This window comes from Alternaria rosae (genome assembly GCF_020736505.1).
Source record: "Alternaria rosae strain MPI-PUGE-AT-0040 chromosome Unknown BKA58scaffold_5, whole genome shotgun sequence".
In the NCBI taxonomy this organism is placed as follows: domain Eukaryota; kingdom Fungi; phylum Ascomycota; class Dothideomycetes; order Pleosporales; family Pleosporaceae; genus Alternaria; species Alternaria rosae.
This window is the reverse complement of record NW_025763574.1, coordinates 2,075,215-2,102,999: the sequence shown is the minus strand read 5'-3', so window position 1 is coordinate 2,102,999 and position 27,785 is coordinate 2,075,215. Positions and strand designations below refer to the sequence as shown.

The following is a 27,785-nucleotide window of genomic DNA, read 5'->3' as shown; positions in this document are numbered from 1 at the left end:
TGAGATGCATATGCATGCACCGTTTCGGCCATGCGTCCTACAGACAAGATAAGACGCAAGGCCAGCCTAGACGTGCGTTTGTCGACAAGGCATTCCCCAATGTTGGCACGCAAAGGCCTATGAAATGCCGGCCCCTGTGGGGCTTCAGACGAGAGAGAGTTGTGCGGGGGTCGCAGAGACCACAATTTGAACACTGAACCCCAGAAGGCGCACGCTACCCCTGGTCGTGGAGGTCGACGAAACTTGGGGGACGTCGATCGTTCATAACGCGCGCCGTCCCACGTTGTTGACAGCTGCATCCTGGAACTGTTCCTCGGAATCCTTCCATTGCTTTTCGCTTCATCCTTCTCTTCTTTTTTCGGAGATTATCATCAGTACTGTGCGGGTACAACCGTCACGATGGGTTTCCTCGGTATCGTCGAGGACAAGCACCTCGCTCATGTGCCGGCAACCGTCGTCCTCAGCGAGGAACAGAGCACTCTCCCTATTGCAGAAGGAACGGTGGCTGCTGCGACGCTGAAGCGTGGCACCGGTAGAGATGCAGACGTCATCTTGATACCTCAACCGTATGTGTGCCTATGGAAGAAGCGTTCGGCGCGTTCCACTCGTAACATAGTTGACACGATATAGCTCCGAAGACCCCAATGATCCCTTGAACTGGTCGTACACCAAGAAGATGACCATTATGGTCATCGTCGCGTATGGATCCGTGCTATACGCTGCTGTTCTGGCTCCTCTTCTGTCGCCCGCACTTGTCGTCATCGCAGCAGACTTTGGAAAAAGCGTCGGGGATATCACAGTCATCTCGGGATACATGCTGCTGGTGACAGGAGGTGTTGGGCCCATCGTTAGTGCATTGTCCAGGAAGTACGGGAAGCGCCCTCAGCTTCTGGTAGCGTCGCTCTTTGGTCTGCTTGGGACTGTCATAGGCAGTGCTGCATACAGCTATGAGGGTCTCTTAGCCGGGCGCATCATTCAAGGAGGTTCCATGTACGTATGATTCCTCTCACTGTGTGTCAAATGCTAACTTTCAATAGCTCGGCTTTCGAGTCTCTCGTAGTCGCCATGATCGGTGATCTATTCTTCGTCCACCAGCGCGGCGGGTTCATGACACTCATCCAGTTCATTCTGGGTGCCGCATCGAACTTCTCTGCCATCATTGTCGGACCTATTGCGACAAATCTCGGTTGGCGCTATCTGTTCCACATGCTCATCCCTTTCACGGCCCTCGAAGTAGTCTTGCTATTCTTCTTCGTTCCGGAGACCAACTACAATCGCGACCATCGCTACGATATCGACGAGCTATCCAACGACAACCTCGCCGATCTCGCTGCTATCGAAAAGAGACATGCTGGGAACGACGAGAAAGCCGGAAGCGATGACATGGTGAAGATCGAGACAGCAACTAGCTCACCGCCCGCTATGCGCCCAAAGAAGACCTTTGTACAGGAACTGGCTATTTTCACCGGGACGTACTCGAACGATAACCTTCTGCAACTCGTCATTGCCCCCTTTGCTGTTTGCGCGAACATGGCCGTGCTGTGGATGGTCATACTGACCGGAGGGCTCACCGCTTTCTTTGTTGCGCAATCATACGTCATGGCCCAGATCTTCATGGCTCCTCCATACTTGCTCAGCGCAGCTGGTGTGGGTTACCTCTCGTTGGGCCCATTCCTTGGTGGTCTTCTGGGATCCCTTCTCCTCGGTGCGACACTTGATCCACTTATCAAGTGGTGCGCGAAGAAGAATAAGGGTGTGTACGAGCCGGAGTATCGCCTACTCGGTATGATTCCATCTGTAACAATCGTCATTGGCTTGTGCCTCTTCGGTTTTCTCGCAGAGGAAGGCAAATCATACTATCTTACAGCTTTCTTCCACGGTATGGACCTTTTCGGCATTGTCATAGCTGCCATCGCCGCGTCTTCGTACGTCTTGGACTCCTTCCGCGACATCAGCTCAGAAGTCTTCATCATGAACATGGTGTTCAAGAACTTTTTGTTTTATGCCTTCTCATACTTTGTCAATGACTGGGCAGCCAGCGACGGGCCAGCAGTTGTATTTTATACCTTTGCAGGTCTAGCTGGAGCCATGATTATCACGACCCCTGTATTCTTCTTCTGGGGAAAGAAGTACCGAAGCTACTGGCACAGGCATAATCTGCTGGAGAAGTGGGGCATTGCGACGCATGCGGAGATATAACTGTAGCGAGTTGTAGAGCTCAAGAGAAGTTCCATGTTCATTCTAGTGTCAGCTCTTCGGCAATCATCATAGTGCATTCCATATTCGTCCCACATCTCGGCTTCGCCGTGCTACGATGAATTTCCAAACTCCACCTGGATATGCAGAATCACGTGTCGAATGTAAGCCTTGGCTTCAGTGTATCGCAACCATGGTTCTCAGTAAAATCTTATCTCAACAACCAAAGTACACCACAATCATATCCTGCTGCTGGGGCCTGGAGAAAGGACGGGAAGAAAACTTTGCACCTGTGCGTCGTTCCTTCTTTCTGGATATGCAGAAGCAAGAAACCTCGTACAAGGAAGAAAAGAAAGAAATTCGTAGAACCTACATGAACGTCAGGCGACCGAATTTGCATGGTTTCATCTTGATGTAGGCTGCAGACCTGTTCAGCCTTTTCCTTCTATAAGGTGAAGATACTATCAACTCTTGCCACCCTTGCTACCAGGCTGAAGATTGTTCTCAGCTGCTTGGAGTATCCTAATTATGTGCTGCTGGCACAGGCGCATCAGAGGAAAATGATTTCGTTCCATAATTAGATCGCTGTGCTTGCGATGCTCGCGTTGACACAGCACGACATGGCCCGACCAAGCGAAGCAGCCCATCATAGATCAACGAGCAGTGTCCGAAAAGTTTAATACGTGACAAAAACCCAGGCGAGTGGGAATATATGAGTATGCATGCGCAGCGCTGTTAGACCAAGTTCGCTCGCTCCGATGCAGCCTTACGATTGGGCGGATGTTTCGAAACATGTCCTGCATGTAAGATAGGATAAATTGCCGCGCTCAAGCGACACCGATGTGCATGCGGGGTGCGAGTTCTAAATCAGAACAGTTATTGACGTTCAGTCTGTGAGACTACTCAAGGTGCGTAAGGGAGGCATAGCTGGGGCCTGTAGCACGATGCAGCGCGTGCTCGTATGGTGCTCTTAGTGGGATAGCATCCGACATTGCCGGCTGTTGGCAGTTCGATACCTTCTCAATCAATAACTGACATCATCTTACTTGGGCGCTTCAAGAAGATAACACTGTACTCAGTTGAGGACACGCGCTCGGTTCGGCCGAGCCCACATTGTCTGCTGCACGTCAACATGTACCGAGCAAGATCTACATCGTCACGCTTCTCGAAGACGCTTGAAGCGCCAACAGGCCCATCGAGACGCCCACGACATCATCCAAGCGCTCAGCGTGCACGCCATCTGAGACGTCGGGCTTGCTACATCGTGGCAACTTGACACGTTCGATTAGAGTTGCAGCCACCAACCCCACTGCACGTAGTTGAGCGCGTAGACAATCTGAAAGCATAGCGGTACCTGAAGATCCGGCAATTTGCATTATCGGTTCTCACACTAATCTGATCGCATTGGGTAAGCTGAGGGTTGTAGGGCTGGCGGTTACGCATCGTCCATGTACGTCAACATGCGGGGCGGCCGGCAAGGTGGTCTTCGGGCGCCTAAGTTTTGCAGGTTGATGGAGTCTGTGTTTGCATGTTTGCTTACAGAGATGTACGACTGGCCTGTTCTGGTACGCCTGAGCGCTCCGAGGGTCATGCAGGGGAAAGAGACTGAGTCTGAAGGTATGACTGTATCACGGTGACAATCTCTTTTCAAGGCAGGGTGGACCTTACAGATGCCGGACTGTGACTGCATCTTGTCTTTTGGCGAATCTGAGATCAGAACCGAGTCGTGGCAGAACCTCGCGATAGAGAGGACCCACTCCTGCCTAGAGATGGAACGGGAAGAAGGGTGGACCGACCCACGCCGTGCGATCAAACCCTTGAGGACTTGACCGACTCTTTCCATGAGCTTTCCCAGCGATCTACCGAGCTTCAACGCTCGTGCTGTAGTGTCCTTCGTGGTGTGAAGTGTCGGATGAATCGTTCCAACCAACGAGGACCGAGCTCGGTGACCCCAGTGGGCCCATCAAAAGCTTGACCTTGAGCTAGTCTCGTTTCGGATCGTCAGCGCTTAAAACCTCGATCGATATCCAGTCAAAGCTTCGCAACACCAATGCACCCCGCTCCACCGGCCTGCTTTTGCCCATGCATTCGCTGCAAGTCTCTCCAGCAGGACTGCTGGCCTTCGGAGCTTCAGTCGCCCAATTCGCCCAATTCGTGGTCATGCGAACGAAAGGCCAGTCCATTCAGGTCCACCATATGGACCTGAGCTACCGAGGGGCGGGAACCCTGAAGTCTGTGATACGGTTGCGAGGTGCGTCTTGGTACCTATACTAACACGCTATGACACTAAGTTGTTGAACGGGTTATGCTATGGTCCCAGGATGACGAGTTGTCTCACATCAGATAGTAACTCGGTAAGGAGGGGGGTTGGGACGTGGATGCAGTGCAGCAACTCCAGGACGTTCTGGAGATGAAGAGCATGTAAGAAACGGGCACAGATCGAATGGCGATGTCCGCTGCAACCGAGAGCGCCTCCCGCCCGAAGAGGATGACCAAGGCCGGTCCGCTTCCATGACGGACCGCCACTCGCCAGTCACAGCGCTGATCCTGCATGATGCGCAGTGCGCAGTGAGGCGATAGCAGCCCTCCGATAATTTAATGTGTATTGCTGCAGCCCGCGAATGTGACGATGCTTTGGATCCGTCATTTCTCTTTTAGGGACCCCTGTTTGACTTGCTATCACACCTTGGCCCAATAGCGCGGGTTTTGGTGAGCGGTTGAATATCATTTACCATTTGCTGCCACGATACGACGGCTCTTACCCTTGCGAGTCACCCGCACTCCACTTGCGCATCGAACTTAAGGAACCGGACTGCTGCTCGCGCACGGCATCTGAACATACGCATTCCGCTGCTGCGTGTTCTTTTGTTTGTTCGTACCCGTTTGCATCTATACCGAACATCCTTTATCGCCTTTATCGCATTGTATGTCGGATTAAGCGGTGGATAAGTCTTTGCTACACGGGAACCTCTGCGCCACCGTAGGACAGCACCCCCGGATCCAGGTTCCGCTGCACCTTGCACGCATTGTCACAGTCAATCCTACATTTCGGTACCCATGTAGGAACGGACCCCCGGATGTTCATTAAGCCTCTGCTACCCCAAATCAATATCCGTTGGCTTAGGACGCATTCCCACTGTATTCCGGCTTCTGCTGGCAGAAGTGTTTCACGATCACCACGCCAATTGTTGCGAAAACAAACCCAACAACGCGATTATGCCGGTCCTTCGGGAAGCTCTCGTGGAGCGGACGGGTGTGGCCATGGAGCAGCTGGGCGTGGTAGTGTCGCACACAGAAAGAGAGATTGTCGATTCCGTCTCGGCATTGCTTCGACGTGTGAACATACCCTTCAACAGCACAAGTCCAGCTGGTCTCATAGAAGCCAACACCGTGGACCCATGGAGCAAAAGTGGTAAATATGCGCTCGCATATGTCTACTTTTGCATACCTCTGCTTGTCATCGCAGCCTTGATGCGATACTATCATCTATTCACGGACAAGATCCGGACAGCACTACACCAAGAAGAGGTATTACAGTCCTCGACGACATCCTCTCCCGACACAGATTACGAAATGTCGGTACTTGATACTGACAAGTCCACCATGAAGTTCTTTCCTCGCGATGGTCCGCTACCCAGCGCGCCAAAACAACAATCCAGCGTTTCTTCTGTCGGGCCGATCAACAACCTGGTGGCGTTTTTCCGGTTCATCTTCTACCGGCCAATCCCACAGATCAGGGTCAAGAAGGGATGGAGGCCAATCGTGTTCCCATCTTTGGCCATCGTTGTGATTGTGTTCCTAGCTCTGGTTCTGGGAGTTTTATACTGCACCCTTCCGCAACCGCTGTTCTGGGACAGCATCGCTTATGGTTCGCCTCCATTGGCAGTTCGCGCGGGCATGATGGCTGTGGCACTGATGCCATGGATCGTTGCGCTTGCGACCAAGGCCAATTTGATCTCAATGATCACTGGCATTAGCCATGAGCGATTGAATGTGTTGCACAGATGGGCGGCGTACATCTGCCTGTTGCTAAGCATCTTGCACACTGTTCCCTTCTACGTGACGCCAGTCTGGGAGAAGGGCGCGCAGCAAGCGTTCCAACAGCTGCTTCAGCAACAGAGCGGGATGTACATCTACGGGACTGGTACGACTACCCTCTCTATAATCGGAGCAAGTACTGACAGTGTTCAGGTATTGCAGCACTCGTGCCACTGTGCTTCCTATGCACGCACTCTATTGCGCCCCTCCGCCACCGAATGTACGAACTCTTTGTGGCTCTACACGTACCAGTTGCCATTGTGTTCCTCGGAATGATGTTCTGGCATTGCAACAACTACCTCACATCGTGGCACTACTTACTGTCTACTCTGGGGATCTGGCTCCTCTCCTACTTCATGCGCCTGTTCTACCTGAACTGGACTCGCCCAGGCCAATTATCCTGGCTCATTGGCGATGAGGCCGCCGTGACACTCATGCCAGAGAACGCCATAAAAATCACCATCCCAACCAAGATGCGGTGGAGACCAGGACAGTACGTCTATCTCCGCATGCCTGGAATCTCGGTTTTCGAAAACCACCCCTTCACCATCGCTTCGTTATGCAGCGAGGACTTCCCTTCGGAGTACGGCGAAGGCTACCGGGACATGGTCCTCGTCTTCCGCCCATTCGGCGGCTTCACGAGAAAGGTCCTTCAGAACGCTCTCGATCACGGCCCATGGCACACATACCGTGCCTTTGTCGATGGTCCATATGGAGGCATGCAAAGGCGTATCGAGGCATTCGACGACGTCGTACTCATTGCTGGAGGCAGCGGTATCACCGCCATTGTCTCGCAGTTGCTCTCTCTTATCAAAAAGATGCGCGATGGCAAAGCTGTTACCCGCAAGATCCATGTGATCTGGGCCCTCAAGCGTCCCGAAACCATGGAGTGGTTCAAAGAAGAACTTCGCATCTGCCGCGAGTATGCGCCTCCCGAAACGGTCGAGTGCCAATTCTACATTACCGCCGCGAAGCGCAACCCAAGCGGCGGACTTGTCAGCGCAAAGACGCCTACCCGTCCTGTATCGATGTTCTTTCACGACAAGGTCAACGACGCTTTCCAGAACATCGCCGACCACCGCCTTTCCGGAGTTTCCGGTATTTCCTCAAAACGACACTCGGCTCTTATCCGCGACGAGGCGCAGGGAGACCCAGAGAAGGAGTCTGAACTGCGTCGCGAGAACGAAGACAGCATCACAGCGCTCCCACAAGCGCACATGGTCCCCATTAATCGGGGCCACCTCGCTCCACCACATCCAAATTACAACAGCGGGCGAAACTCTGCCGAATCAGCACATAGCTCGAACCCCGATCTTATAGCGCCTGCGCCACGCGGCCTTGCTGCCCGACGTCAAGAACGCAACCTGTCCCTCGACATCAGTCAAGCCGTCTCTTCGGGATCCGGCGCGATTAATCCGGACATACTCCACAACCCTACAGAAGGGCAGGGCTTTGACTTCGGGTTCCCGTCGACACCCACCGAGTTCCAAAAGAACCTCATGCGCTTCGCATTCCTGCCTGCGGCCGTCAAGAAGAAGGATGGCTGGAGCACAGAGTACGGACGCCCAGATATACCATATCTGCTCAAGGGACTGAGCAAGAACTTTGGGCGCAGAACGTGTGTGTTTGTTTGCGGACCCCCCACCATGCGTGTTAGTGTCAGTGAGACGATTGCGCAACTCCAGAGGAGTGTGTGGAGTGACAGTGGGCGCGATGAGATTTTCCTCCACGCCGAGAATTACGCCTTATAAGATGTGGGTGTGCTTTTCTTTACCTTCGTTTGTGCATAGCGTTTGGATGGCTTGGTGTATATACCCCCTTTCTCTTCTTTTCATTTCTTTTCATTCTATACCTCTGTATCTGTACGATGATCGGCGATGTATCAGTCGCTGCTAGGATTGAATCTAGAATAATCCAAAGATCTGCCAACTCGTGTCTCAATGAAGATTTAACTTTGATACATGGGCTTCAGAGAGTTTGCACAAAAGTCTGACACGGAATGTACGCGTTCAGGAGACATTGTGCTAGCATTGCCTGGCATGCATTAAGCCTCGGCAAGACGACATCCACCAACGCCATGGCGAAGCACCGCGTGCCATACCACGGGCAGTAGGAACATAGAGGCTTGATACTTGGAGTGCTCCTCCAGCGGCACATGGTCGTCACGCTCTCATACCATTGTCACCTTCTGCATCTGGTTCGCCCACGGCCTGCCAGGAGTACCCTACCCCTCCTGATGCGAGCTGGTGGGGTCAACATTCACCCATGAACCTCGCGGCACAATCAATGCATCCTTGTCGCTGATTGTGGAGAGGGTGTGGGTGCGGAGACACTATCCCGCGCTTTGATGGGCGTGACAAGTTCGAGTGCGGCACAGCGCTGTGGTCGTACGGGCGCAAAAGCAAGCAGTCGTGGTTCAGCATCATGTTGCAGTGGGTGAAATCGCCGACCGCCTGCTCGCCCGGTGCGATACGCGCTGCGTCGCGGATGTCAGCATGTGCAGCTTGGGCGACAGCTCAGGGCGGCTGCGTACGGGCGCATGAGGACGGCAGTACATAGGGCTGCAGCCGGCTAAGAGGAGATGAGGGTGTGGGATAGATGGGCGTTCGCAGGCCTTTGCTTTTTGGTGAGAGGGTTTGGGAGGCCGGACTGGCCGCTTGGCGCATCTCACTCGCCCTTTCGTCCCAAACCACATCAGCGTGCATATCTCCCCTTCCTCCTCCACGCAGGCCTGCTGCAACGTTTCCCAGCAGTCGTAGCCCACTAGTAACAATTGCTCCACCCGCATCCTCTCCAGCCGTCGCACACGCGGAAGCCAGGGCGCAGACTTCCCGATCGACCATGTTCTTAAGATAATTATGTGCACATGTCCGCCATCCCAGTGTCTGACCTGGGCCTCAACTCGAGCGAGAGCAGATATCTCCAGCAGCAAATCGCCGCCTCGCAGCAAGGCTCCAATTCCTCGCGCGCTGCCTCTCACGCCTCCAGCCAAGGCCGTCTCCTCCTGGATCCTTCTAGTTTGCAGGCGCTCAGCGCCCACTTTGACCGTTTGATGTACTCCATCCAGCAGCGCTGGCAGTATGTGAGTTTGCATGTTCTTAGCCTCGATGTGCCTTGGTTTTGCATGATGTAGTACTGACAATGGCCAGCTCACCCAGCAGACACAAACAGCAACCCAAATACAGTACGACCGCGCTGGCAACGCCATGCAAATGGCCGACGCTGAAATCGCCCGCTTCCGTGCCATCCTCCGCGAAATCGACGAGCTTCAAGTGGAATTCGACAAAGTCCGTCGCATTGGAGAGATCGTCAAGGGCTTCAAGTCGCGCGTCGACCGTCTAGACCGCCGGATATGAACGCATTCCAGTGCGCTGGACCGGCACCTCCCAGTACCGCAAGCTACCTTACACCCACCGACCTACCTACACTCCTTTACCACTACGAACAGACATACCTCGTCCCCAAGGACGCACACACACTATACCTACTAAGAATGGAAAGCCTCGCGGCATGGAAAACACTGGGGGATACCTGAGAAATTGGAAAGCCTCACGGCTAATGGCGTTTCGGTTGCCTTTTGCAGGATGTTTTGCTTTTGGGGATACCCACGTCTTGTTTTGCTCGTGTCTCAGTTTGATTCGTATACCATACCCATCTCGTGTCGTTTGTGACACTTTGGATTGCTGCGTATTGCTGCGAACCACCGCCTGTTGTACGTCATTGTGGATCGCTGTTGCACGACCCGATACCCTGTTCAGCTTCCGTATGTATGCTTTGCCCCTTCGAGTAATTTGCAACACCTGCTTCGTGTTCTTCTCTTCTTTGTGATTAAGACGAAAATCGCACGGTGGATTGACAAGTCTCCTTGCTGGGTGATGTTGATGATGCTTCTATCTTGAACTCACGTTGTCTGTTTCCATTGCGTGTCGAGCAGCCTACTACTTTGTGTTCTTCCAGATGCCACAAAGACGTGGCTTTACAAATGTGGTGACCGAACGAACCTTCGATGCATTCTACAGCTCAATGTCCGTGTTGCCGTGTCCATTGATCTTAGACATGTACCTATAGATATGGTGGCACGAGGCGAAGCATAGTCGCAAGCAGCTACAACACTTCGCGCAAGCCCAGAAGGCCGCATTATTCCCAAACTTCTCTAGAGCATTACAGCCAATTACACGTATTCAAGAACGCTGTCTCAATCGCCATTTGTATGTAAACACATGCATGCCTCTTTCGAGTTTAGGCCCCTGACAGCCCTGAGCTAACCTGGCATGGCTAGGCTGCCCTGCAGCTATCCACTCTCTTGGCTGTTGAGTTGGTACTGCCATCACTGTACCGTACTGAGCAGAACCTCGACGTTATGCAGGACATCCGGTTGCCATCGTTTATCGATCTCCAAGTATGCCTCTTGTTCACGTCTCGCCCTAGGGGAAGGGGAGATCCTAGTGTGTATTTGCTCCTTTAACAGCCATTTGCTGACGCCCACCGGGTCCGGGGATGCATCAAACGGCTAGAACGGCCCTGTTCAGGCGGACAATTAGGCCCTATTCGGACTTAGGGGACGGGCGCAGCAACTATGATGGCCATCATGCAGCCACCCGTGAAGAAGGAATGGGCTGGGCGTCCTCGCATTTTCGCTCTGTGTCCTCTCTCCACTTCCTGTTGAACATCATGGGTTCGTCGCTATGCCCAAACTTCTTACGCGACCAGGGAGCAATCCGTTACGCTCATTTTCGCGCGCAGCGCGCTTGCACTGGAAGTTGATTTCGGTTATTGTTTCGTTATTGTTTATCGAAGCATACGTCCACAGACGCAACTACGATGTCCCTCGCCCGTCGCCGCCCCTCGATGCGCCCTTCTACACAGGATGTCAGGATCCCGTCCTAAACACAACTGCGCGCGAATCCGCCGTCTTCATGATGCTCGCGCGCAACTCGGAAGTCAAGGGTGCAGTCTCGAGCGTGCGAAGCGTTCAGGAGCAATTCAACGACAACTTTGGGTATCCCTGGGTATTCCTTAACGACGAAGAATGGACTGAAGACTTTAAGCGGAAGGTGGGCAAGGCAGTCGGAGAAGGCGCAGACGTCAAGTTCGAAGTTATACCCAAGGAGATGTGGGGATATCCCGAATGGATCGATCAAGACCGCGCGAAGAAGAGCATGCAGGATATGAAAAGCCGGGGTATACAATACGGAGGACAAGAGAGCTACCACCACATGTGCCGCTTTCAATCTGGGTACGTCGCATCGTCCACCCCAACCCTCTCTCACACACATACTTAGCACACAACACTGACAGCAACCCCACAGCTTCTTCTACGATCACCCCGCCCTCCTCCCGTACAAATACTACTGGCGCGTCGAACCCAGCATATCCTTCACGTGCGCCATAACCTACGACCCCTTCGTCGAAATGGCCCGCCACAAAAAACGCTACGGCTACACAACCGCCCTCTGGGAGCGCGGTCAAACCGTCCCCTCCCTCTTCCGCAAACTCTCCCTCTTCAAGAACGAATACTCGATCCCCACTTCCACGCTCTGGACCGCCATGATCGACGCAAGCTGGATGCCATGGCCCTTTCGTCGCATGCTAGCTGCGCTGCGTAATAGGGACGAGCGCGGCGATTTGTGGAACATGTGTCATTTCTGGTCAAATTTTGAGATTGCGGATATGGATTTCTTCCGCGGGGATGCTTATCGTGCTGTCTTTGACTATCTGGACCGCGATGGCGGGTTTTATTACGAGAGGTGGGGTGATGCGCCTGTGCATTCGCTGGCCGCGGCGATGTTGCTACAGCCGCAGGAACTGCATCATTTTAGTGATTGGGGATATGTTCACGATGGGTTGCAGGTTTGTACATTTGCCAGTACTGAGGAAGAAAAGGCAAGAGGGGTCAAGATACCCAGGTACGAGGATAGTTATGGGGATGGGAGAAAGGAGTTGGGGTGTAGATGTAAATGTGATGATAAGGCTAGGGTTGTGGAACCGGTTTGTTTGAATAGAGTTGGGCTGACGACTGGATAGTCGTCAAGTGCCCTGTGTACATGTGGTAACCTCGCTACATCCCGTTTCTACTCTGGTGGTGTCTCTGTCTCTGCCCACTGAAGATCTACGTAACCACCTGACTTCACTACCTCTTCAGTGATGTCGTTACCGTTGATGACGAGCTGGCTTCCGAACTTGATCCACTCATCCGCTCCACGTACGCGAGCCCAATAATGTCCATCACGGCATCCACTTGCAATCTCCATTCCACAGATCACCATGTCCCACTTGTGCGCTGCAATGATGTGGATACCCTGCACGACAGTTCCTTCGGCGTAAGTACCTGCGCGCACCCGATTGACTGTAAAACATCAGTGACTTGTCGAAGATAGGTAAATAAATTCGTACATCTGATTGTTCTGCGCGCGACGTTACATTCGAGCTCAGCCTCGAGCTCAGCTCTGAGTTCGAGGAGCTTCTCGGTTTCTTTCACCATTTGGTACCATGTGCGAAACGCGATGAATAAGGCAAGCGCAAACGACGAGCCGACCCAGGCGTTTGGTTCGAAAGCAAGAAGGTCTAGCACAAGGCGTGTGCATCTCGCAGGTAAATTGGTGATGAAAGTCCAGAAGTCGAGGCATAGTAGCAGGATGCGAGCCAGAAGCCTCAGGACAGACATCACAAGAGCTTCCAGCATGGCGAAGATAGTGGGCGTTGCTGTTTCTGGTAGCCGTTGGGGGCTTTCGCTTTGCGTAGGAGAACGAGAGTGGGGGTACTTTTCGGTCGCGGTTGAAAGAGGTGAGAGCGGCGACACAACAGAAACTAGCCAACAGAGACTGACCGCATACTTTGTCCTTCACTGGGGCACACAACCGTATGCGGGTTCTTTGCGGTCTAGTCGTATTAATATTAGGTGAGTGACAAGTACGCACATACCACATAGCGGCTACATGGTACTGCTGAATCGCAAGTTTCACTGATGAACTCGGCATCTTGGTTGGATATGTATCGAGAAATAAGAGGGGGGTATATATCGTTCCCAGTGTACACAGAGTAGAATTGACAGGGAAATGAACCAAGATCCGCGGCCAAAGCGTAGCTGGTTTGCCCAGCCTTGATGTTTCGACAATCAGTATCTTCGTGCTCTTCCTTCTTTGAACGCTCCGGGATCGCGTAAGAGCATATTGCGCACGTCCTCCATGGTAAAGCCTTTGTGTTTCTCAACACAAGCCTCCATACACTGCAATATCTTCCTCGGCCATTCCACATACTTCACCCATTGTCCACTCGCATCGGCGTCTACAGCTGCTATGATCCGGGCATTCCATTGGACAGTCGCCCTGATAGGCGATTTCAACGCATTCTTTGGCGCCGATAGTGTCGACAGAAGAAACCGTACGGCGCAGAAATGCGCTAAGACGACGTTGCCGATCTGATTTGTAGGATCGAAGATGTGCATAAGTGCCTCATGTGGCCAGGTAGAGAAGATAGTGAGGATGGCCAAGATAGAGACAAAGGACCGATCGGAGTCCGGAGCGCCTGGTGGCGCATCTGTAATGTTTTCCCAGTCGATCTCGTCAAACACCATCCTGAGATCTGCTGGTAAAATTGGGTTGGCGAAGGGAAACAGATGTAATTGTGAGCTAGATCTGAAAGCTGCTTGCGACATAGTGCTGGCTTCTGTGTGATCCGTTGTTGGAATTCCGTCATTTTCGTCCTGCATATCCGAATGCAGCAGAAATCGAAGCGTTTCGACGAGCTTGCCAACAATGGCCTTCTCGATGGAGTGCTCACCAGTTCCAGTCAGTACACCGGAAAATTCTCTCAAAGACAGTAGAGGCTCATGTAGAAGTTCCTGATCCATATCTGGACAGTTACGAAATGATGTGTCCATGGCTATCGTGCTCAGACCTTTTTGCGTGGAGAAAGGGCTGCGGAAGCCCTGGCCTATGATAAGCTGAGAAAGAAATGAACACCCTCGTAGAGACAGAAAGTGTTCAAGAAAGCCATCTTCTATGTAGCTCGACTGAAAGCACAGGAGGTAAGAGGTTGCTAACATGATATGCGATTCCTCGGCTGTTGGAGGCCAACTAGCGAAGGCATCCTCTAGGCCGACGATTGCTTTTTGTCGATGCTGCAGTGCAAGAGCAGTCTGTGGATTTTCAACTTGAACGGCAAGATGAGATCCTGCCAAAGCAAGCATAGCATCCATGAGGTACGGGTACTGAGCAGTCAGTATCAGGCCTTTTGCACCGTGAACATGAGGTTACACTTACTTGATGACATGCGGCTGGGACATCTTTGACCCAGAGTTCCTCCCAATCATGCGGGATCCAAGGACGTGCTGAGATGAGATAGTGATGAAACAGCTGCATGTCTTCTGAGCTGTAGATAGTAGGTGTGTCCGAGAGCTTAACGAGTTGACGAGGACTTGACGCTTCTGACTCGATGTAGTCACGTCGTGCATGCTTGAATACATCGGGGTATCTGCAAACCACTACAAGAGTTGGTGAGGTTCTGATGATAATTCACGACGCCACACTTACGTCCGCGCTTGTCGCAGTTCGCGCATGAAGGCCATGTCTCTGGACACTAACATAGTTTAGCGATATGATGAGGCACCGGGAAATAGATGCAGTACCTTAATCTTGCGTCGCTTGCACGGTATGCAGCCCAGACGGCTTTTAGTGTGACCGCGTCGCTGTCGTAATCCTGCCGGTGCGGGTGTGTTGCCGCTAGATACGGTGGTGCTGCTAGGTGTGAGTTAGGCATAGTTCTGTGCATTGCGTAAGAAGCATACGATTGGTCAGACCCATTCACGTTGTTTTCTTTTGATCGTATGGGTTGCTTCGATACTCCCGCATCGTGTATTGTTTGCGGAACATCGTCAGGTGCTTTGGGATCTTTGGCAAGAACGCTGTCCCCAAGAAAGTCTCCGATGCCATCCAGTACCATGTAGCCATCGAACAAGTCGTCCATGACTGCGAATATATCAACTAAGGAGAAAGGTATAACGATGCAATCTACAGTTTTCCATGTCACGGGTGGTGTTGCCTGAATCAGCTGGGATGATGCCAAGCTGTCAAGGTGTCATCGTTCGTTGGAGGCCTTGTAGTCGGAAGTCGGCGTCAGCGGCGCTGGATCCGAGTATTACAAAGACACTTGACGCTAGAGGCCATGAACTCTGGGTGCGTGCATGTCTTCTCATACAGATATATGCATATGCATGAAGCGGAGGCATGAAGGAACTTGAGAAGTCGTCATCTTGACAGGATACTAGTCCCACATTGGCCTCGCGGACGCAATGTCGCGTGAGAAGGTCGCGACGCTTTCAGTGAGTGCAATGGCTGAAATGCTGGGTCAATGTCACATTTCCAAGAGCAGGACGATGTTGGAATCTCGTGATCATCCGAAGTAGTTGTGTGGATTACGGATATGGTGTGCTGTGGGTCGGCAAACCTGACGGGGCAGAAAGCGTTGGATGGGTTTCTCCCTTGTCCGCCCAGTCGGGTGGTTAGCCGCAAGTGACGTCTCCCCTTCACCAGCACCGCCATTCTTCTTACCAACACCGTGGCAATCTCCACGCGGCACCTCGACATTCACCTCGCCATCCGCACGCAGCCTCGACTGGCTTACCAAGCGGACTGCGACTCTTCCCATGTGCTGCCTAATAGTGGAGTGAGGAGCACGCCCCACCAGCCACGCCCAAGCCCAACGGCTGAGCACTCGAGCACGCCCAAACCTCGACCAACTCCTCGCTCGAGGTCGCGAAGCACGCCGCAATGCCTTCGATTCTCTCCGACGAGGACAAGCAGACGGTGAAGCGCACCGTGCCCAAGTCGGCCAACAAGATCCACACCGTCGCCGTCGCCAAGTTGTACATCGCCTACCCCGACCGGCACCGATGGACCTACACGGGCCTGCAGGGCGCCGTCGTGCTGGCAAACGACCTGGTCGGCAACACCTTCTGGCTCAAGATGGTGGACATATCGGTAGGTGCGAGGGACGCCATAGCACAGAATGCACGACTGACGGATGCAGCCCCAAAGTCGCGGTGTCATATGGGACCAGGAGATCTACGACACCTTCTCGTACAACCAGGACCGCGTCTTCTTCCACACCTTTGAGCTCGAGGACTGTCTGGCCGGCCTGTCTTTTGCCGACGAGAAGGAAGCCAAGACATTCAAGAAGAAGCTCGACGACCGCGAAAAGAACGCCCACAAGAACACCAAGAACAAACCCTTCAGCGCATCCGCAGGCACCAGCGCGCCTACAGCCAACGGCAAGAGCGGAGGCCATGGCCACGGCCTGCTGGGAAGGCTCACCGGACACCGCCATCCTTCCTCACCCGGCCCGCCGCCAGCGTCCATCATTCCACCCACCAACGTCACATCGCCTGTGCAGAGCACCCACTCCAACGCTACCAGCGCTCGCAACTCCGCCATCGACACCACCGACCCATCATGGAAGCCGCTGTTGAAGGAACTGCTGGCAATGGGCATCACCGAAGACCAGATCGAAGAAAACGCCGATTTCATCAAGCTATACATTGAGCAGCGGAAGCAAGAGGAGAAGCTCAAGGATGAGAACAACCAGCGCAAATCCAGAGCGCCTCCGCCTCCACCACCGAGTGCGCCTCCCATGGCCGCATCTCTCAGCCCTCAGAACACAGGCGGTTCCAAACGAGGTCCTCCGCCCGCACCTCCGCCAGCGCGAAGGACAAGGACGGACGCAGCCCTCAACCGCAACTCTTCAGGAAGCCCTGCGCCGCCATCACCACCGCGCGAAGCTTCACCGTCTCCAGGACCGCCCAAACCAGTCTTCAGAGCGCCTCCTCCACTTGCAGAAGCAGGAAAGTTCGCGAATCTACCTCCTGCACCACCAGGCAGGGCGCGAGCCTCATCCAACGCCGCCAACCCAGGTCCTCCACCGCCGCCACGCCCACCCAAGACACCCGTACCCGACGAAGAGAGGCCAGTGGGAGGCAAGTTCGGTGTACCTCCGCCCTTCACAGGCAACCGCGTACCGTCTGGCCCACCTCCACCACCCCCAAGCCGAGGGCCAGTTCCTCCACCGCCTCCCGCAAGAGACACGCCATCTGCGCCTCCTCCACTTCCACCCAAGACCTCGGCAGCCCCGACACCACCCCCGGTCCACAACATACCGCCGCCTCCTCCGCTACCGCCATCTTCATCTCGACCTACACCAGCACCCCCTTCGAGCGCGGCACCAGTCCCGCCGCCTCTACCCCCAACAAGCAATGTAGCGCCGACACCACCTCCGCCGCCGCCCATGCCGGGACGATCGATTCCTCCTCCTCCACCGATGCCCAACAGCTCAGCACCCCCTCCACCACCTATGCCAAGCACAGGCGCACCACCGCCACCGCCAATGCCTCCTGGCTCTGTACCTCCTCCGCCGCCGCCAATGCCTTCACGAAGCGCTGTGGCACCTCCTCCACCTGGCCCCCCTCCCCCACCGAGCGGCGGCGCACCTCTGCCCAAACCAGCGCCAGGACGAGACGGCTTGCTAGCGGATATTCGAGGAGGAGCGAGGTTGAAAAAGGTTTCGGATTCAGAAAAGAAGGATCGCAGTGGAGCCGCAGTTCCTGGTGCGGAACCTGCTGGAGGCGCCTCTGGAGGAGCCAGTGGCGCGGCTACACCTGGAGATGCTGGCTTGGCTGGAGCACTGGCTAGTGCTCTTGCGGCAAGAAAGTCAAAAGTTAGTCACAGTGGTAAGTACAATCATATTTGCTGGATTAGCAGTATACTGACGTGTTTACAGACGATGAATCCGACAAAGATGATTGGTAAACGTATAGAACTCAGAAGTAGCGACAAATCGACAAGCCAGGCCAATCACAACCTCATCCAAACGCCGAGAAACCCGCGACGCCCAGTCATAAGATATGAGGATGTGGGAAGGGCCATCAGAACGTGTACCCGGGTGATGTAACGTGGCAGGAGCGCCACAAGCAATTTCAAGAGCAGAGCCGCTTGGCTGATTAGTGTGAAAATGATAGTTGATACCAAGAATGATAAAGTATATTCTTCGTCTTCAAACTCGTCGTCTTCACCGCTTGGACACCGTCTCATGCCCTATTAGTTCCCCTGCCTTCGCAAGCCGAATCATCACGTTCTTAATCCTCTTGACTTCATATCCACAAGTCACCAACAGCGCAACCTCTAGACACACATCCGCCATTAGTCTCTCCTCTTCCCCATATCTAGCGTAAAATTGTTCAGGCCAACACATGTACTCTTGACAGCAGGCTGACAATGCTGCTGCATGGCATAGCCGGCGCAGCTTATCCACCGCATAGAAATCCCATAGCGGAGGTTCTTCTAGGCTTCCGATGTATTCATAGAATGGCGCATGATGTAATCTGGATAGACTGTCGGCTACTGTGAGACAATTCAGAAGACGCGTAGCTAGCTTCTGGGAGACAATGGGGAGACTGGTAGTATGGGCTGTGTTTAGAATCGCAGAGGTGAAGAGGTTGGTATGGAGGCCAGATTTGCGCTGCGTATGAGACCACCAAAGGAGTAAGTAGGTAGATGATGTACGAGGGAAATGTTCGAGTGTTATATTCGTGTTCAAAGCGTGTAGGACTTCTTTGTTGAACGTCCCTAAGATATATATTAGTTGGCCCGGTTCTGCGTTAGTGTCTTCGTGCAGAGCAGTTACTCACGGCACACGAGTCGCAGATCAAGTGCTTTTGTAAGCTCGTCGAATGGAGGTATGTCTTCGTTTACGAGCTGTGTAACTGTGTAATCGATGATGATACTCCAGAGTTCCGTAGGGAGGGCGGTGATGCCTGCGAGTTGTGATGTAGGTATTGGGGTAGATGAGGGCTCTTGCGTCAAGTTATCTAGTGGCTTTCGAACGAGAGACTTTAGGAGGAGGATAGTGTTCATAGTAGTGACTATTGAAAATGTTTTCGCATGTTAACCGAAGAGCTGCCGTCTCTCCATATTGAGGTTGTGGAAGGAGCGACGGATAGCCAAGCACAGACGCGTGTCGATGGCTGGGAAATCAGGCACCAGGATTCGTTAACTCTGTGGATCGCGCCCCGCGAGTTGGTGAACCCAGCATACTCTCTTTACCGCAATGTATCCTGATGGCAAAACTTTGGGTTCTAGGACTTTGTATATTTTTCTGCAAGAATGGTATTGTATCAGCCCCGAGATCCCGATCTCAATTTTCAACGGGTTCATGGTTGGTCTTTGCGCCATCAGCTCCTGCCCCATGTACATCATTCGCTTGATTGAGAGCGCACGAGAAAAAGCGAGGTTTGCGAAAGAGGTGAAAGAGAGATTGAGACAGATTCCACAATCATGTATCAATGGTGTCGAAGCTTTGCCGGTAGAGCTGTGGAGTCAGGTCATTGGATTCCTTGTGGACCCCTGTTTGCAGCACAAAGAGCTGCAATGTGATGGCCTACATACAGTGCTAGATCTGAGGTTCGTGTGTCGTGAGTACAGGAATGTATTGCCTACCACGTTCAAGAGCTGACTCTCAAACTAGATGCCTTTGATAACGAGATACAGCGGGTGTTGCATCGGCAACTAAGTATGTCCCAAATCCCATACCGATATTTCCTGGTACATGACATACATAGGAGATCAAGCTTGGATCCCACCTTGCGCGATGCTCTTCTCGCATCGGCATTGTACCGCGAAACGCAGCTTTATCCTGGAGACCGCCCAGCACAGCTCATGGCATACCGCATCAAGAACTGTGTCCTCATCGCCCAGCATCTATCAGCCGACTACAGCGTGCAAAACGAGCAGTTGCTGTACAAGAAGCTTTGCACCGTTGTTTCTGCATCGCCCTGTTGCTGGAACTACATCTTCACTCTCCGGTACAGTAACGGCGATGCCTTCGTGCATTGTGTCGACCACAGTGGTGCATTTCCAAGGGAGCAGGATATTCTCCTAGAAGTCTCCCTGCTATTGGTTATTGGATATCAACTCGCAGACGTCAGGCGATGGATGCTGAGGCTGGGCAGATTGAGCATGTTGGTTGGCTATAGGGAACATGCTGTTGACTCCAAGCGTCCTGGCCGAGCGTTGGCTGGTAGGTCGGATCTATGGCCCTTGAGCGCCCAGGTGCATGTGCAATATGAGATTGCTAGTTGGGCAGAGGAGGCGTTCGAGGAAAGTGCAAGAGCATCGGAAGAAGCGCTTGACCGGGAAATCGACGACGAGTTTAGAGATTTAGAAAGACGATTCAACATCTAGTTTTCGGAGGCTCTGCGGCTTTGCAGGCATGTGGAAGCGGGACCCAGCCACCGTAGCCGAAGCGTACCTGGCGCGCACATGTGCGGGATGATGCGGGGTAGCAAGTCAAGGGAGATTGCGGGCAGACAGTCGCACACAAGATGAGGTCATGGCGGCAGCCATAAAAGCGTAGTATTACCATCAAAGACATGTGCAGTGAAAGAAAATCATCGTGCAGCCTGTCGCGCTGGCGCTGCAAGACATTTCCGTGCGGATGGCGGATATGTACTGCCTCGGTTGACGGCGGTCTATCCATCCTCCCGAATTCTGCGAGCCGAGCCATGTTCATGTCCTGAACTTCCTCAAAGACCTACAGTTCCCTCAAAAGCGCGAAGTACGACTGTCCCTTTTCTTCAAAGCTGCATTGACGTCGTCCGGCACGGCAGACGCTAATCAACATGTCGGCCTTCAGTCGCAACCTGTGCAGCACCGCTTCACGAAACCTCCGATCACGGTCCAGCGTCGTATCGAGAGCCATAAGGCCAATTGCCCTGCGAACTGCTCCCTCGAACCCAATCACTTCGCGCACAGCAGCCGCGTCCTCCTTCTCCACCATGACAGCCCTCAAGAGCTCCATGCCTCAGACGCTGAGCAAGCGCGAGTATGATCCTGAGATCAAGGACATGGCGAACTACATCCACAACACCCCTATCGATTCCGAGCTTGCGGTAAGGTTAATTCGTCTCTCAGCGAGTATCACGGCTAATCAAGCTTCATATAGTTCGACACCGCCCGCTGGGTGTTCGTTGACACGCTCGGTTGCGGTCTTGAGGGGCTGCAGTTCGAGCAGTGCAGGAAGATCCTCGGTCCCACTGTGGAAGGCACGACCGTCCCCAACGGCTGCAAGGTGCCCGGTACCAACTACCAGCTCGACCCCATAAACGGCGCCTTCAACATTGGTGCCATGATCCGATGGCTCGACTTCAACGACTGCTGGCTAGCTGCCGAGTGGGGCCACCCCTCCGACAACCTGGGAGCGATCCTCGCAACTGCCGACTGGATTACACGCACAAACAAGGCTGGAGGCAATCTCGGCAATGGCAAGATCTTCAAGGTCAGAGATGTGCTCGAGGCAATGATCAGGGCACACGAAATCCAGGGCTGCATGGCCCTGGAGAACTCCTTCAACAAGGTCGGCCTGGACCACGTCATTCTGGTCAAGCTAGCCTCGACGGCTGTCGTGTCCAAGATGATGGGTCTCAGCGAGGCTCAGACTCGGGATGCCATCTCGCAAGCGTTTGTCGATGGCCAGTCTATGCGTACTTACAGGCACTCGCCCAACACCATGTCGCGCAAATCCTGGGCTGCTGGTGATGCTTGCCAGACGGCCGTTAACCTCGTGCTGAAGGTTATGAAGGGCGAGCAGGGTCTGCCTACTGTTCTCTCAGCTCCTACGTGGGGTTTCTACGACGTCAACTTTGGCGGCAAGCCCTTCCAGTTCCAGAGAGGCTATGGCAGCTACGTCATGGAGAACGTTCTCTTCAAGGTCTCTTATCCGGGTAAGACGACTCCTTCAGGTCAATGCTACTTGTGAGCCATTTGCTAATTTGGTCCAGCTGAGTTCCACTCACAGACTGCGGTCGAAGCGGCGCAGCGGCTGAACAAGAAGCTGGCAGCGATGGGCAAGAGCGCCAAAGACATTGAGGGTGTAGTGAACCGAACGCATGAGGCCTGCATTCGTATCATCGATAAGCAGTTCAAGCCTATGGAGAACTTTGCTGACCGTGATCACTGCGTTCAAGTAAGTCTCACCCTTCGTGGTTCGCCGCCTATGCTGACATCATGGTAGTACATGGTCTCCACCATGTTTGTCTTCAACCGCCTTGAAGCCACTGACTACCCAGATGACAGCGAAGCTGCTACTTCGGAACTCGTCGAGTCTCTCCGCCAGCGCATTAGCTGTGTAGAGGACCCGCAATTCACCAAGGATTACCACGACCCTGAGAAGCGCACCATCTCCAACGCCTTGACCGTAACGCTCAAGGATGGAACCGTGCTGGAGGAGGAGGTCGTCGAGGCTCCGCTTGGCCATCGGTTGCGTCGTGAGGAAGCAAAGCCTGAGATTCTTGCCAAGTACAAGAGGCATCTCGGCCCGCACTACCCGTCGCAACACGTTGACAAGCTCGTGGCATTAGCGCAGGACACCAAGTCGCTCGACAACATGGACATCGATGAGTACGTCGATCTGTACGTGAAGAACTAGAAATCAAGACTAGCTAGATTGAGTGACTTCGCGATGGGCGCGCCTCGGCATGGCTGACTATCGCGTTATCGCGTTTTCGCTAATGCAACTAGACGCGGTTGAACGAGCTCCCGAAATCGGGAACGTGCGCTTCCGCCTTATTACTGCTTTCTATATCCCTGTCTTTTTCACCAAAAGTTACTTCCAGCCGTCACACCTAACCACCGCATTGACCCCCTAGTATATTTTTGCAATATTCCACCTCCGTCGCGTGATCCTAGCCTGCCGACATGTCTGTACGACCGTAATATCGGATGCGTTATGACGACGTCGTCACGGCCGAGAGAAGTCTCCGGATCGATATCGAGGCTGTGGGGTTGTCTTCCTAACCCAACATTGAGCAGAAACTACCGACATAGGCCGTCCCGGGTTTCCATGTCCTCCCCACGGGGAATCCCTCACGAGCTGAGCACGGAGCGGGGGCGCCGACTGCCAACTGGTTCAGCTTGGGAGCTGTCTGGTCGGGATCGACGGAAGCTGGTCTGGGACAATGTGCCATCATCGGGCTCGTCTGACTGCAATGCTTACGGACATTGGTACCGTATACTCCAGAGATGAATTGTGGATGGTGTCGCCGCAAGGTTTGATGATCCAGATGACACGACAGTGCGCCTCATGGCTGCTTCCCCAATAAGTACTTCTTGAAAGCACCCAGTCTAGCCTGTGCTCATTACCAATCTTTGTTCACTCGAACGCTCCTGCGTTGTTACCAATTTGGCCAACGTCACCTGTCCGTTGTCCTTGCCTTACCGTCCTCCCGCCTATCTCCTTGGACCCTGGTCTCGTCCCCTAGTGCCAGCAATATGTCACTCACACCGAAGAGCCCTCTTACTAGCCATCGTAGCGATGATTCGCTCGATGATGCAGAAAAGGGCATGTACGATAGTACGTTGGAGTTGACTGCACCTGGCTTTGTGTATATGGAGCCAAAGAGGCCGACATATATTGTTGCATCGTTGCTGCCCGCTTCCCCTGTTCACCAAGGCATAACACCATGTACAAGTGTACCGGAACTCTCACTCTCACTGCCAAAGGGACGGAAACCTACCGATGCTGCCGCACTGGACACTACCGTGAAGAAACCTGCAGGAGCCAAACCTCAAAAGCCAAAGATCAGTCGGTGGATCCTTTTCGACCTCTGGTTCAACACCTACAGGAAGTTCTTCACATTCGTCGTCTCACTCAACCTCACCGGGATTGTCTTGACAGCGTGTGGTCGCTTCAAATATGGAGAGGAACACCTCGGTGCTTTGGTACTGGGAAACCTACTTTCCGCCATCTTGTTCAGAAACGAGTTATGGATGCGCTTCTTATACATGGTCGCCATATATGGACTAGGGGTATGTACTTCTTCTGTCTCCATCACGAGTCCTTCTGACCAGTTATTGTAGTGGGCACCAGTATGCGTAAAGCTAGCTGCGACCTCTGTCCTACAGCACGTCGGAGGAATACATTCTGGATGCGCATTGTCTGGTGCTGCGTAAGCATATCTTCTCCAGCCAATTCGAACAGCACTAATAAATCCTTAGTTGGCTCATCTACAAGTGCGTCGACATCATCCGATACCGTGCCGTACAGCACCCTGCTGTAATCGCTAGCGGTATCATCACCAACGTTTTCATCATCATCTCGGTCCTGAGCGCCTTCCCATGGGTTCGCAAGTGAGTAGCTCCGATGGACGTGTTACTCTGTGATACCATGCTTACGCCCTGGTCAGCACCTATCACAATGTTTTCGAGAAGCATCACCGATTTGTTGGATGGCTAGGCCTCGCAGTATGTATCCCGATTGCGTTCTTCCGAGAACTCATACTAATGCCTGCTAGATGACATGGGTTTTCGTGGTCATGGGTAACACCTACGACATCAAGCGTGGCGAGTGGAGGACCGACACGCACAGCTTACTCAGTGCGCAAGAGCTTTGGTTCGCTGTCTTCATGACAGTATTGTAAGGATGCCCACACTTCAACCAGTTTCTCGTACTGACCAAGCTTAGCATTCTCATCCCATGGGTCACCCTCAGAGAGGTGCCAGTCGAAGTCGAGATCCCCTCACCAAAAGTCGCTGTCCTCAAGTTCGAGCGCGGCATGCAGCAAGGTCTTCTAGGACGAATCAGCCGCACGTCCATCATGGAGTACCACGCTTTCGGCATCATCAGCGAGGGACGCAATGCTACCCATCACTACATGATCTGCGGTGTTCAAGGGGACTTCACGAAGAACCTTGTCGCCAACCCACCGAAGACTGTATGGACACGGCAGCTCAAGTTCGGTATTATCCTCCCTCCTTCGTCACAAGCTACATTGACTAACATGATCCCAGCCGGCGTCGGCCACGCCTCTGCAATGTTCAAGCGCGGTATTCGTATCTGTACTGGTACAGGTATCGGCGCCGCACTCTCAACCTGCATCCAATCTCCCAACTGGTTCCTCATCTGGATCGGCTCCGACCAAGAACGCACATTTGGCCCCACCGTCACAGGCCTCATCCACAAGCACATTGAGCCTGAGCGCATGATCCTCTGGGACAGCAAGAAGCGCGGCGGCCGCCCGGACACAATGGAGTTGTTGAGAGATACATGGAAGAGATTCGGCGCTGAGGTCATCTTCATCACGAGTAACAGCCAAGGCAACGATGAGATGATGCAGGGGTGCGCCAAGGAGGGTATGCATGCTTTCGGTACACTTTGGGACTTTTAAAGTTTCGGCTCGATATCAAAGTTGGAGTGGGAGCGGCTGGTTCAACAGAGTACAGGGATATGAGGTACGAGATGTTAAGGAACATAGCGGCATTGCGCATCTTGCGGATGGAGTTTTGAACTTTCTCTTAGAGGTGCATTGGGTAGACAAAGGGCATTTCTGGCTTTACTTTCATGTTGGTAATAGTGCAAGTATAATAGCAAAACATGCAACATCATCGCATCAACTCCAGCTCTCACAGCGACCAATTTGACATGTGACACCAAAGCAATCCAAGAACACAGTCAGCAAAACGAAATCCCATATCTCGGTGTAATACAATCTTAGATAACGATTCCGACCACCTACCACATAGCCGGTTCACCATAGCGCCCTATGTTCTAGATCCCGCTATCGCACCCACCATCCTCGCAAGTACTACCCACTCTGCTACAGCCCACCTACTACCACATACACGGCGCACGGTAGTCTTGGCCCCACATAGTTCATACCGTCCGATCGCCAAGTGCGCATTCCCTCACGTGGTAATAACAACCGGCTGATATATGTACCTGATCCGCGAAAATGGCGCTATTGGAGTATACTCGCAATATATGTTAGATTGCGCGGCTACGATTGGGTGGGGACAGTGCGATGCATGGAAACGCCCTAGAACATGTATATGTATATCATCACATGCGGTGCGCCTTTCATCGTCGATGCGAAACAGGAAGGCGATGGTGGAGGTACAAGTGTCATGTACCTGAGGGCATTGTGGCGCTGCGTGGGGTTGGGCTGCGATGAGGGTTTTCGCTTGCGGGTGGGATTGCTTTTCGGAGCGAGATTCCGTTAGTGAGATGGAGTGTGGATGTAGTAGTTGCGACGTCATAGTTTGAGTCTTGGTGTATTGAAAGGAAGAAACGGAGATATAGGTCGTTGCTTCACCCAAGAATATCTCTGACACGGGAGATCTTCAGGCATACGATGCTACGTTACAGAACGGAGACCTCCGGCTCGGTGCGATGGTCCCGTTCAACAAGCAGAACTTAAGCTTTTGTCCACCCCAACAAGCATCGGTCTTACGCAGCAGGATGTAGAAAATCGAAGAACCAGGGTCTTGCTAGTGATGCCAACCTTATAAATAGTTCACGACGCAAACATATACTTCCGTCCTTCCTCGCTGCTTATCCAATCTTCAGGATAGCCTAGTTCAGATAGTACTTTCTGCACGAGTTGGGTTGGATGAAAGTAGAAGTGATGAGCCACTTCGACTGCCTTTGGCCCGTATCTCTTGAGCACTGAAGCCATATCGTTGATGTAAGCATATTCTGTGTAGCAATGTCAGCGATACGTAAATAAGGCAGTAACATATGTTGATGTAAGGCAGTTCATGTTAAAGTACAAGCGTTTGCCAATAGTAGCTGGAGTTATGGCTGGAGTTATGGCTGAAGATGAAGGATTGAAGATGAGGGACTGGAGATGAAGGGCTAAAATGAGGGCTTGAGTACCTCCTAGCTTGGTGATGATCAATATGTAATAGTCAAACTTGACTCCGTGTGCGGCATACAAGTCCTCGATGTCCCAGAAACTGAAGGGCAACGGAGGAGCGCTCATTGTTTTGTCTGAGTATGCTACATGGACCTTCTTGAGGTGTAGACCATTTGTTTGCAAGGAAATCGCGCTGGAGACCGATGAGAACCTCTTCTGAATTGGCCAATCTTCTCCTTTGTCCATCATCCACATACCAATTTTCACACTCAGCCGAAGTGTTCGAAGACTCGGTAAAGCAAAGTGGCATGCCACAATTGAACTGGAGTAAGATCCATCCTGCATATTTATACCGATAGTCCGGATCTCGTCGTAGGATGAATTATTGACTCCGTTGATTAGACTGCTTTGCGTAACCTGGATGACAGGATAAAGCTATATGGGGGGCATCGCCTAGGAACGCGCCAAAGCGCGATTCCACATGAAGGGCGTCCATGATGAACTCTCGTAGATTGGGTGATCTGGCAACCACCAATGCGAACTCAACCTGAGCGGGGTGTTCCTCGAGTGCTTCCGCAAGTATATGCCGTACATCATCTGGCCAGCCTCGTCGGGTCACCAAGGCTGACTCGAGCACCTCTTTTGGTGCTCCCTCGTAAAGTGGCCTTCCATCGATCTCAGCATCGCTCAACACCTCGATGTGCCTGCAATCTGGATATGTATCATGATAAGGCCCAGGCCGAGCTCCCTGTGCGAGAGTTCCAAACGGGTGGCGGAACTCCCAGATGAACTTCTGACGGAGGGTATCTCTTGCGACGTGGGACAGAGTGCGACAGAGTGCGACAGGCGCGTGCTAAAGAATAGAGAGTTGCGTAGG

At 53.0% G+C, this 27,785-nt stretch overlaps 11 protein-coding genes across 11 annotated transcripts; 8 read left to right on the top strand and 3 right to left on the bottom strand.

Moving 5' to 3' along the window:
- Positions 1-49: 49 nt before the first annotated feature.
- On the top strand, positions 50-2,435 carry BKA58DRAFT_385487 (major facilitator superfamily domain-containing protein). The gene is made up of 3 exons (XM_046170381.1): positions 50-566; positions 631-990; positions 1,038-2,435. The coding sequence occupies exons 1-3, from the start codon at positions 400-402 to the stop codon at positions 2,197-2,199; spliced, it is 1,689 nt and encodes a 562-aa protein (XP_046025531.1). The 5' UTR covers positions 50-399; the 3' UTR covers positions 2,200-2,435.
- Positions 2,436-5,081: 2,646 nt separating this feature from the next.
- BKA58DRAFT_180826 (ferric reductase like transmembrane component-domain-containing protein) lies at positions 5,082-8,094 on the top strand. The gene is made up of 2 exons (XM_046165388.1): positions 5,082-6,340; positions 6,388-8,094. The coding sequence occupies exons 1-2, from the start codon at positions 5,413-5,415 to the stop codon at positions 7,983-7,985; spliced, it is 2,526 nt and encodes an 841-aa protein (XP_046025530.1). The 5' UTR covers positions 5,082-5,412; the 3' UTR covers positions 7,986-8,094.
- A 799-nt stretch (positions 8,095-8,893) lies between these two features.
- BKA58DRAFT_180884 (uncharacterized protein) lies at positions 8,894-9,900 on the top strand. The gene is made up of 2 exons (XM_046165390.1): positions 8,894-9,316; positions 9,384-9,900. Exons 1-2 carry the CDS (start codon positions 9,101-9,103, stop codon positions 9,588-9,590), a joined length of 423 nt encoding a protein of 140 aa, XP_046025529.1. The 5' UTR covers positions 8,894-9,100; the 3' UTR covers positions 9,591-9,900.
- Positions 9,901-10,919: 1,019 nt separating this feature from the next.
- Positions 10,920-12,258, top strand: BKA58DRAFT_315375 (glycolipid 2-alpha-mannosyltransferase-domain-containing protein; the record flags this gene model as incomplete). The annotated part of the gene is made up of 2 exons (XM_046167524.1): positions 10,920-11,470; positions 11,544-12,258. The coding sequence occupies 2 exons, from the start codon at positions 10,920-10,922 to the stop codon at positions 12,256-12,258; spliced, it is 1,266 nt and encodes a 421-aa protein (XP_046025528.1).
- Positions 12,207-13,187, bottom strand: BKA58DRAFT_180844 (uncharacterized protein). The gene is made up of 2 exons (XM_046165389.1): positions 12,628-13,187; positions 12,207-12,580 (listed from the first exon to the last, which is right to left on the bottom strand). Exons 1-2 carry the CDS (start codon positions 12,914-12,916, stop codon positions 12,306-12,308), a joined length of 564 nt encoding a protein of 187 aa, XP_046025527.1. The 5' UTR covers positions 12,917-13,187; the 3' UTR covers positions 12,207-12,305.
- A 161-nt stretch (positions 13,188-13,348) lies between these two features.
- Positions 13,349-15,198, bottom strand: BKA58DRAFT_411759 (uncharacterized protein; the record flags this gene model as incomplete). Its single annotated transcript, XM_046172315.1, has 3 exons — positions 13,349-14,443; positions 14,861-14,972; positions 15,020-15,198. The coding sequence occupies 3 exons, from the start codon at positions 15,196-15,198 to the stop codon at positions 13,349-13,351; spliced, it is 1,386 nt and encodes a 461-aa protein (XP_046025526.1).
- Positions 15,199-15,762: 564 nt separating this feature from the next.
- BKA58DRAFT_385475 (uncharacterized protein) lies at positions 15,763-18,281 on the top strand. Its single transcript, XM_046170380.1, has 3 exons — positions 15,763-16,211; positions 16,261-17,953; positions 18,004-18,281. Exons 1-3 carry the CDS (start codon positions 16,002-16,004, stop codon positions 18,030-18,032), a joined length of 1,932 nt encoding a protein of 643 aa, XP_046025525.1. The 5' UTR covers positions 15,763-16,001; the 3' UTR covers positions 18,033-18,281.
- Positions 18,230-19,229, bottom strand: BKA58DRAFT_385472 (uncharacterized protein). Its single transcript, XM_046170379.1, has 2 exons — positions 18,911-19,229; positions 18,230-18,848 (listed from the first exon to the last, which is right to left on the bottom strand). The coding sequence occupies exons 1-2, from the start codon at positions 19,134-19,136 to the stop codon at positions 18,292-18,294; spliced, it is 783 nt and encodes a 260-aa protein (XP_046025524.1). The 5' UTR covers positions 19,137-19,229; the 3' UTR covers positions 18,230-18,291.
- A 1-nt stretch (position 19,230) lies between these two features.
- BKA58DRAFT_385469 (uncharacterized protein) lies at positions 19,231-20,786 on the top strand. The gene is made up of 2 exons (XM_046170378.1): positions 19,231-19,693; positions 19,747-20,786. Exons 1-2 carry the CDS (start codon positions 19,330-19,332, stop codon positions 20,460-20,462), a joined length of 1,080 nt encoding a protein of 359 aa, XP_046025523.1. The 5' UTR covers positions 19,231-19,329; the 3' UTR covers positions 20,463-20,786.
- Positions 20,787-22,857, top strand: BKA58DRAFT_385466 (2-methylcitrate dehydratase). Its single transcript, XM_046170377.1, has 4 exons — positions 20,787-21,169; positions 21,223-22,000; positions 22,058-22,242; positions 22,291-22,857. The coding sequence occupies exons 1-4, from the start codon at positions 20,900-20,902 to the stop codon at positions 22,702-22,704; spliced, it is 1,647 nt and encodes a 548-aa protein (XP_046025522.1). The 5' UTR covers positions 20,787-20,899; the 3' UTR covers positions 22,705-22,857.
- Positions 22,858-23,424: 567 nt separating this feature from the next.
- BKA58DRAFT_180745 (uncharacterized protein) lies at positions 23,425-25,654 on the top strand. Its single transcript, XM_046165387.1, has 7 exons — positions 23,425-24,083; positions 24,135-24,223; positions 24,273-24,404; positions 24,461-24,518; positions 24,569-24,690; positions 24,739-25,013; positions 25,065-25,654. Exons 1-7 carry the CDS (start codon positions 23,547-23,549, stop codon positions 25,439-25,441), a joined length of 1,590 nt encoding a protein of 529 aa, XP_046025521.1. The 5' UTR covers positions 23,425-23,546; the 3' UTR covers positions 25,442-25,654.
- The last annotated feature ends 2,131 nt before the right edge of the window (positions 25,655-27,785 follow it).

Excerpts from the sequence above, each read along its gene's own strand:
- BKA58DRAFT_180745 (XM_046165387.1), top strand. The coding sequence starts at position 23,547 with ATGTCACTCACACCGAAGAGCCCTCTTACTAGCCATCGTAGCGATGAT. Across the intron at positions 24,405-24,460 it reads GCCTTCCCATGGGTTCGCAA|CACCTATCACAATGTTTTCG; the intron begins GTGAGTAGCTCC and ends CGCCCTGGTCAG. Across the intron at positions 25,014-25,064 it reads GACACGGCAGCTCAAGTTCG|CCGGCGTCGGCCACGCCTCT; the intron begins GTATTATCCTCC and ends ACATGATCCCAG.
- BKA58DRAFT_385475 (XM_046170380.1), top strand. The coding sequence starts at position 16,002 with ATGCCTTCGATTCTCTCCGACGAGGACAAGCAGACGGTGAAGCGCACC. Across the intron at positions 16,212-16,260 it reads TCAAGATGGTGGACATATCG|CCCCAAAGTCGCGGTGTCAT; the intron begins GTAGGTGCGAGG and ends TGACGGATGCAG. Across the intron at positions 17,954-18,003 it reads GTCAAAAGTTAGTCACAGTG|ACGATGAATCCGACAAAGAT; the intron begins GTAAGTACAATC and ends ACGTGTTTACAG.
- BKA58DRAFT_385469 (XM_046170378.1), top strand. The coding sequence starts at position 19,330 with ATGTATCCTGATGGCAAAACTTTGGGTTCTAGGACTTTGTATATTTTT. Across the intron at positions 19,694-19,746 it reads AGATCTGAGGTTCGTGTGTC|ATGCCTTTGATAACGAGATA; the intron begins GTGAGTACAGGA and ends CTCTCAAACTAG.
- BKA58DRAFT_180844 (XM_046165389.1), bottom strand. The coding sequence starts at position 12,916 with ATGCTGGAAGCTCTTGTGATGTCTGTCCTGAGGCTTCTGGCTCGCATC. Across the intron at positions 12,581-12,627 it reads CGCGCGCAGAACAATCAGAT|TCAATCGGGTGCGCGCAGGT; the intron begins GTACGAATTTAT and ends GATGTTTTACAG.
- BKA58DRAFT_180884 (XM_046165390.1), top strand. The coding sequence starts at position 9,101 with ATGTCCGCCATCCCAGTGTCTGACCTGGGCCTCAACTCGAGCGAGAGC. Across the intron at positions 9,317-9,383 it reads TCCAGCAGCGCTGGCAGTAT|CTCACCCAGCAGACACAAAC; the intron begins GTGAGTTTGCAT and ends GACAATGGCCAG.
- BKA58DRAFT_180826 (XM_046165388.1), top strand. The coding sequence starts at position 5,413 with ATGCCGGTCCTTCGGGAAGCTCTCGTGGAGCGGACGGGTGTGGCCATG. Across the intron at positions 6,341-6,387 it reads GATGTACATCTACGGGACTG|GTATTGCAGCACTCGTGCCA; the intron begins GTACGACTACCC and ends GACAGTGTTCAG.
- BKA58DRAFT_385472 (XM_046170379.1), bottom strand. The coding sequence starts at position 19,136 with ATGAACACTATCCTCCTCCTAAAGTCTCTCGTTCGAAAGCCACTAGAT. Across the intron at positions 18,849-18,910 it reads TGATCTGCGACTCGTGTGCC|GGACGTTCAACAAAGAAGTC; the intron begins GTGAGTAACTGC and ends TATATATCTTAG.
- BKA58DRAFT_385466 (XM_046170377.1), top strand. The coding sequence starts at position 20,900 with ATGTCGGCCTTCAGTCGCAACCTGTGCAGCACCGCTTCACGAAACCTC. Across the intron at positions 21,170-21,222 it reads CTATCGATTCCGAGCTTGCG|TTCGACACCGCCCGCTGGGT; the intron begins GTAAGGTTAATT and ends AGCTTCATATAG. Across the intron at positions 22,243-22,290 it reads ACCGTGATCACTGCGTTCAA|TACATGGTCTCCACCATGTT; the intron begins GTAAGTCTCACC and ends ACATCATGGTAG.
- BKA58DRAFT_385487 (XM_046170381.1), top strand. The coding sequence starts at position 400 with ATGGGTTTCCTCGGTATCGTCGAGGACAAGCACCTCGCTCATGTGCCG. Across the intron at positions 567-630 it reads GTCATCTTGATACCTCAACC|CTCCGAAGACCCCAATGATC; the intron begins GTATGTGTGCCT and ends GACACGATATAG. Across the intron at positions 991-1,037 it reads ATCATTCAAGGAGGTTCCAT|CTCGGCTTTCGAGTCTCTCG; the intron begins GTACGTATGATT and ends AACTTTCAATAG.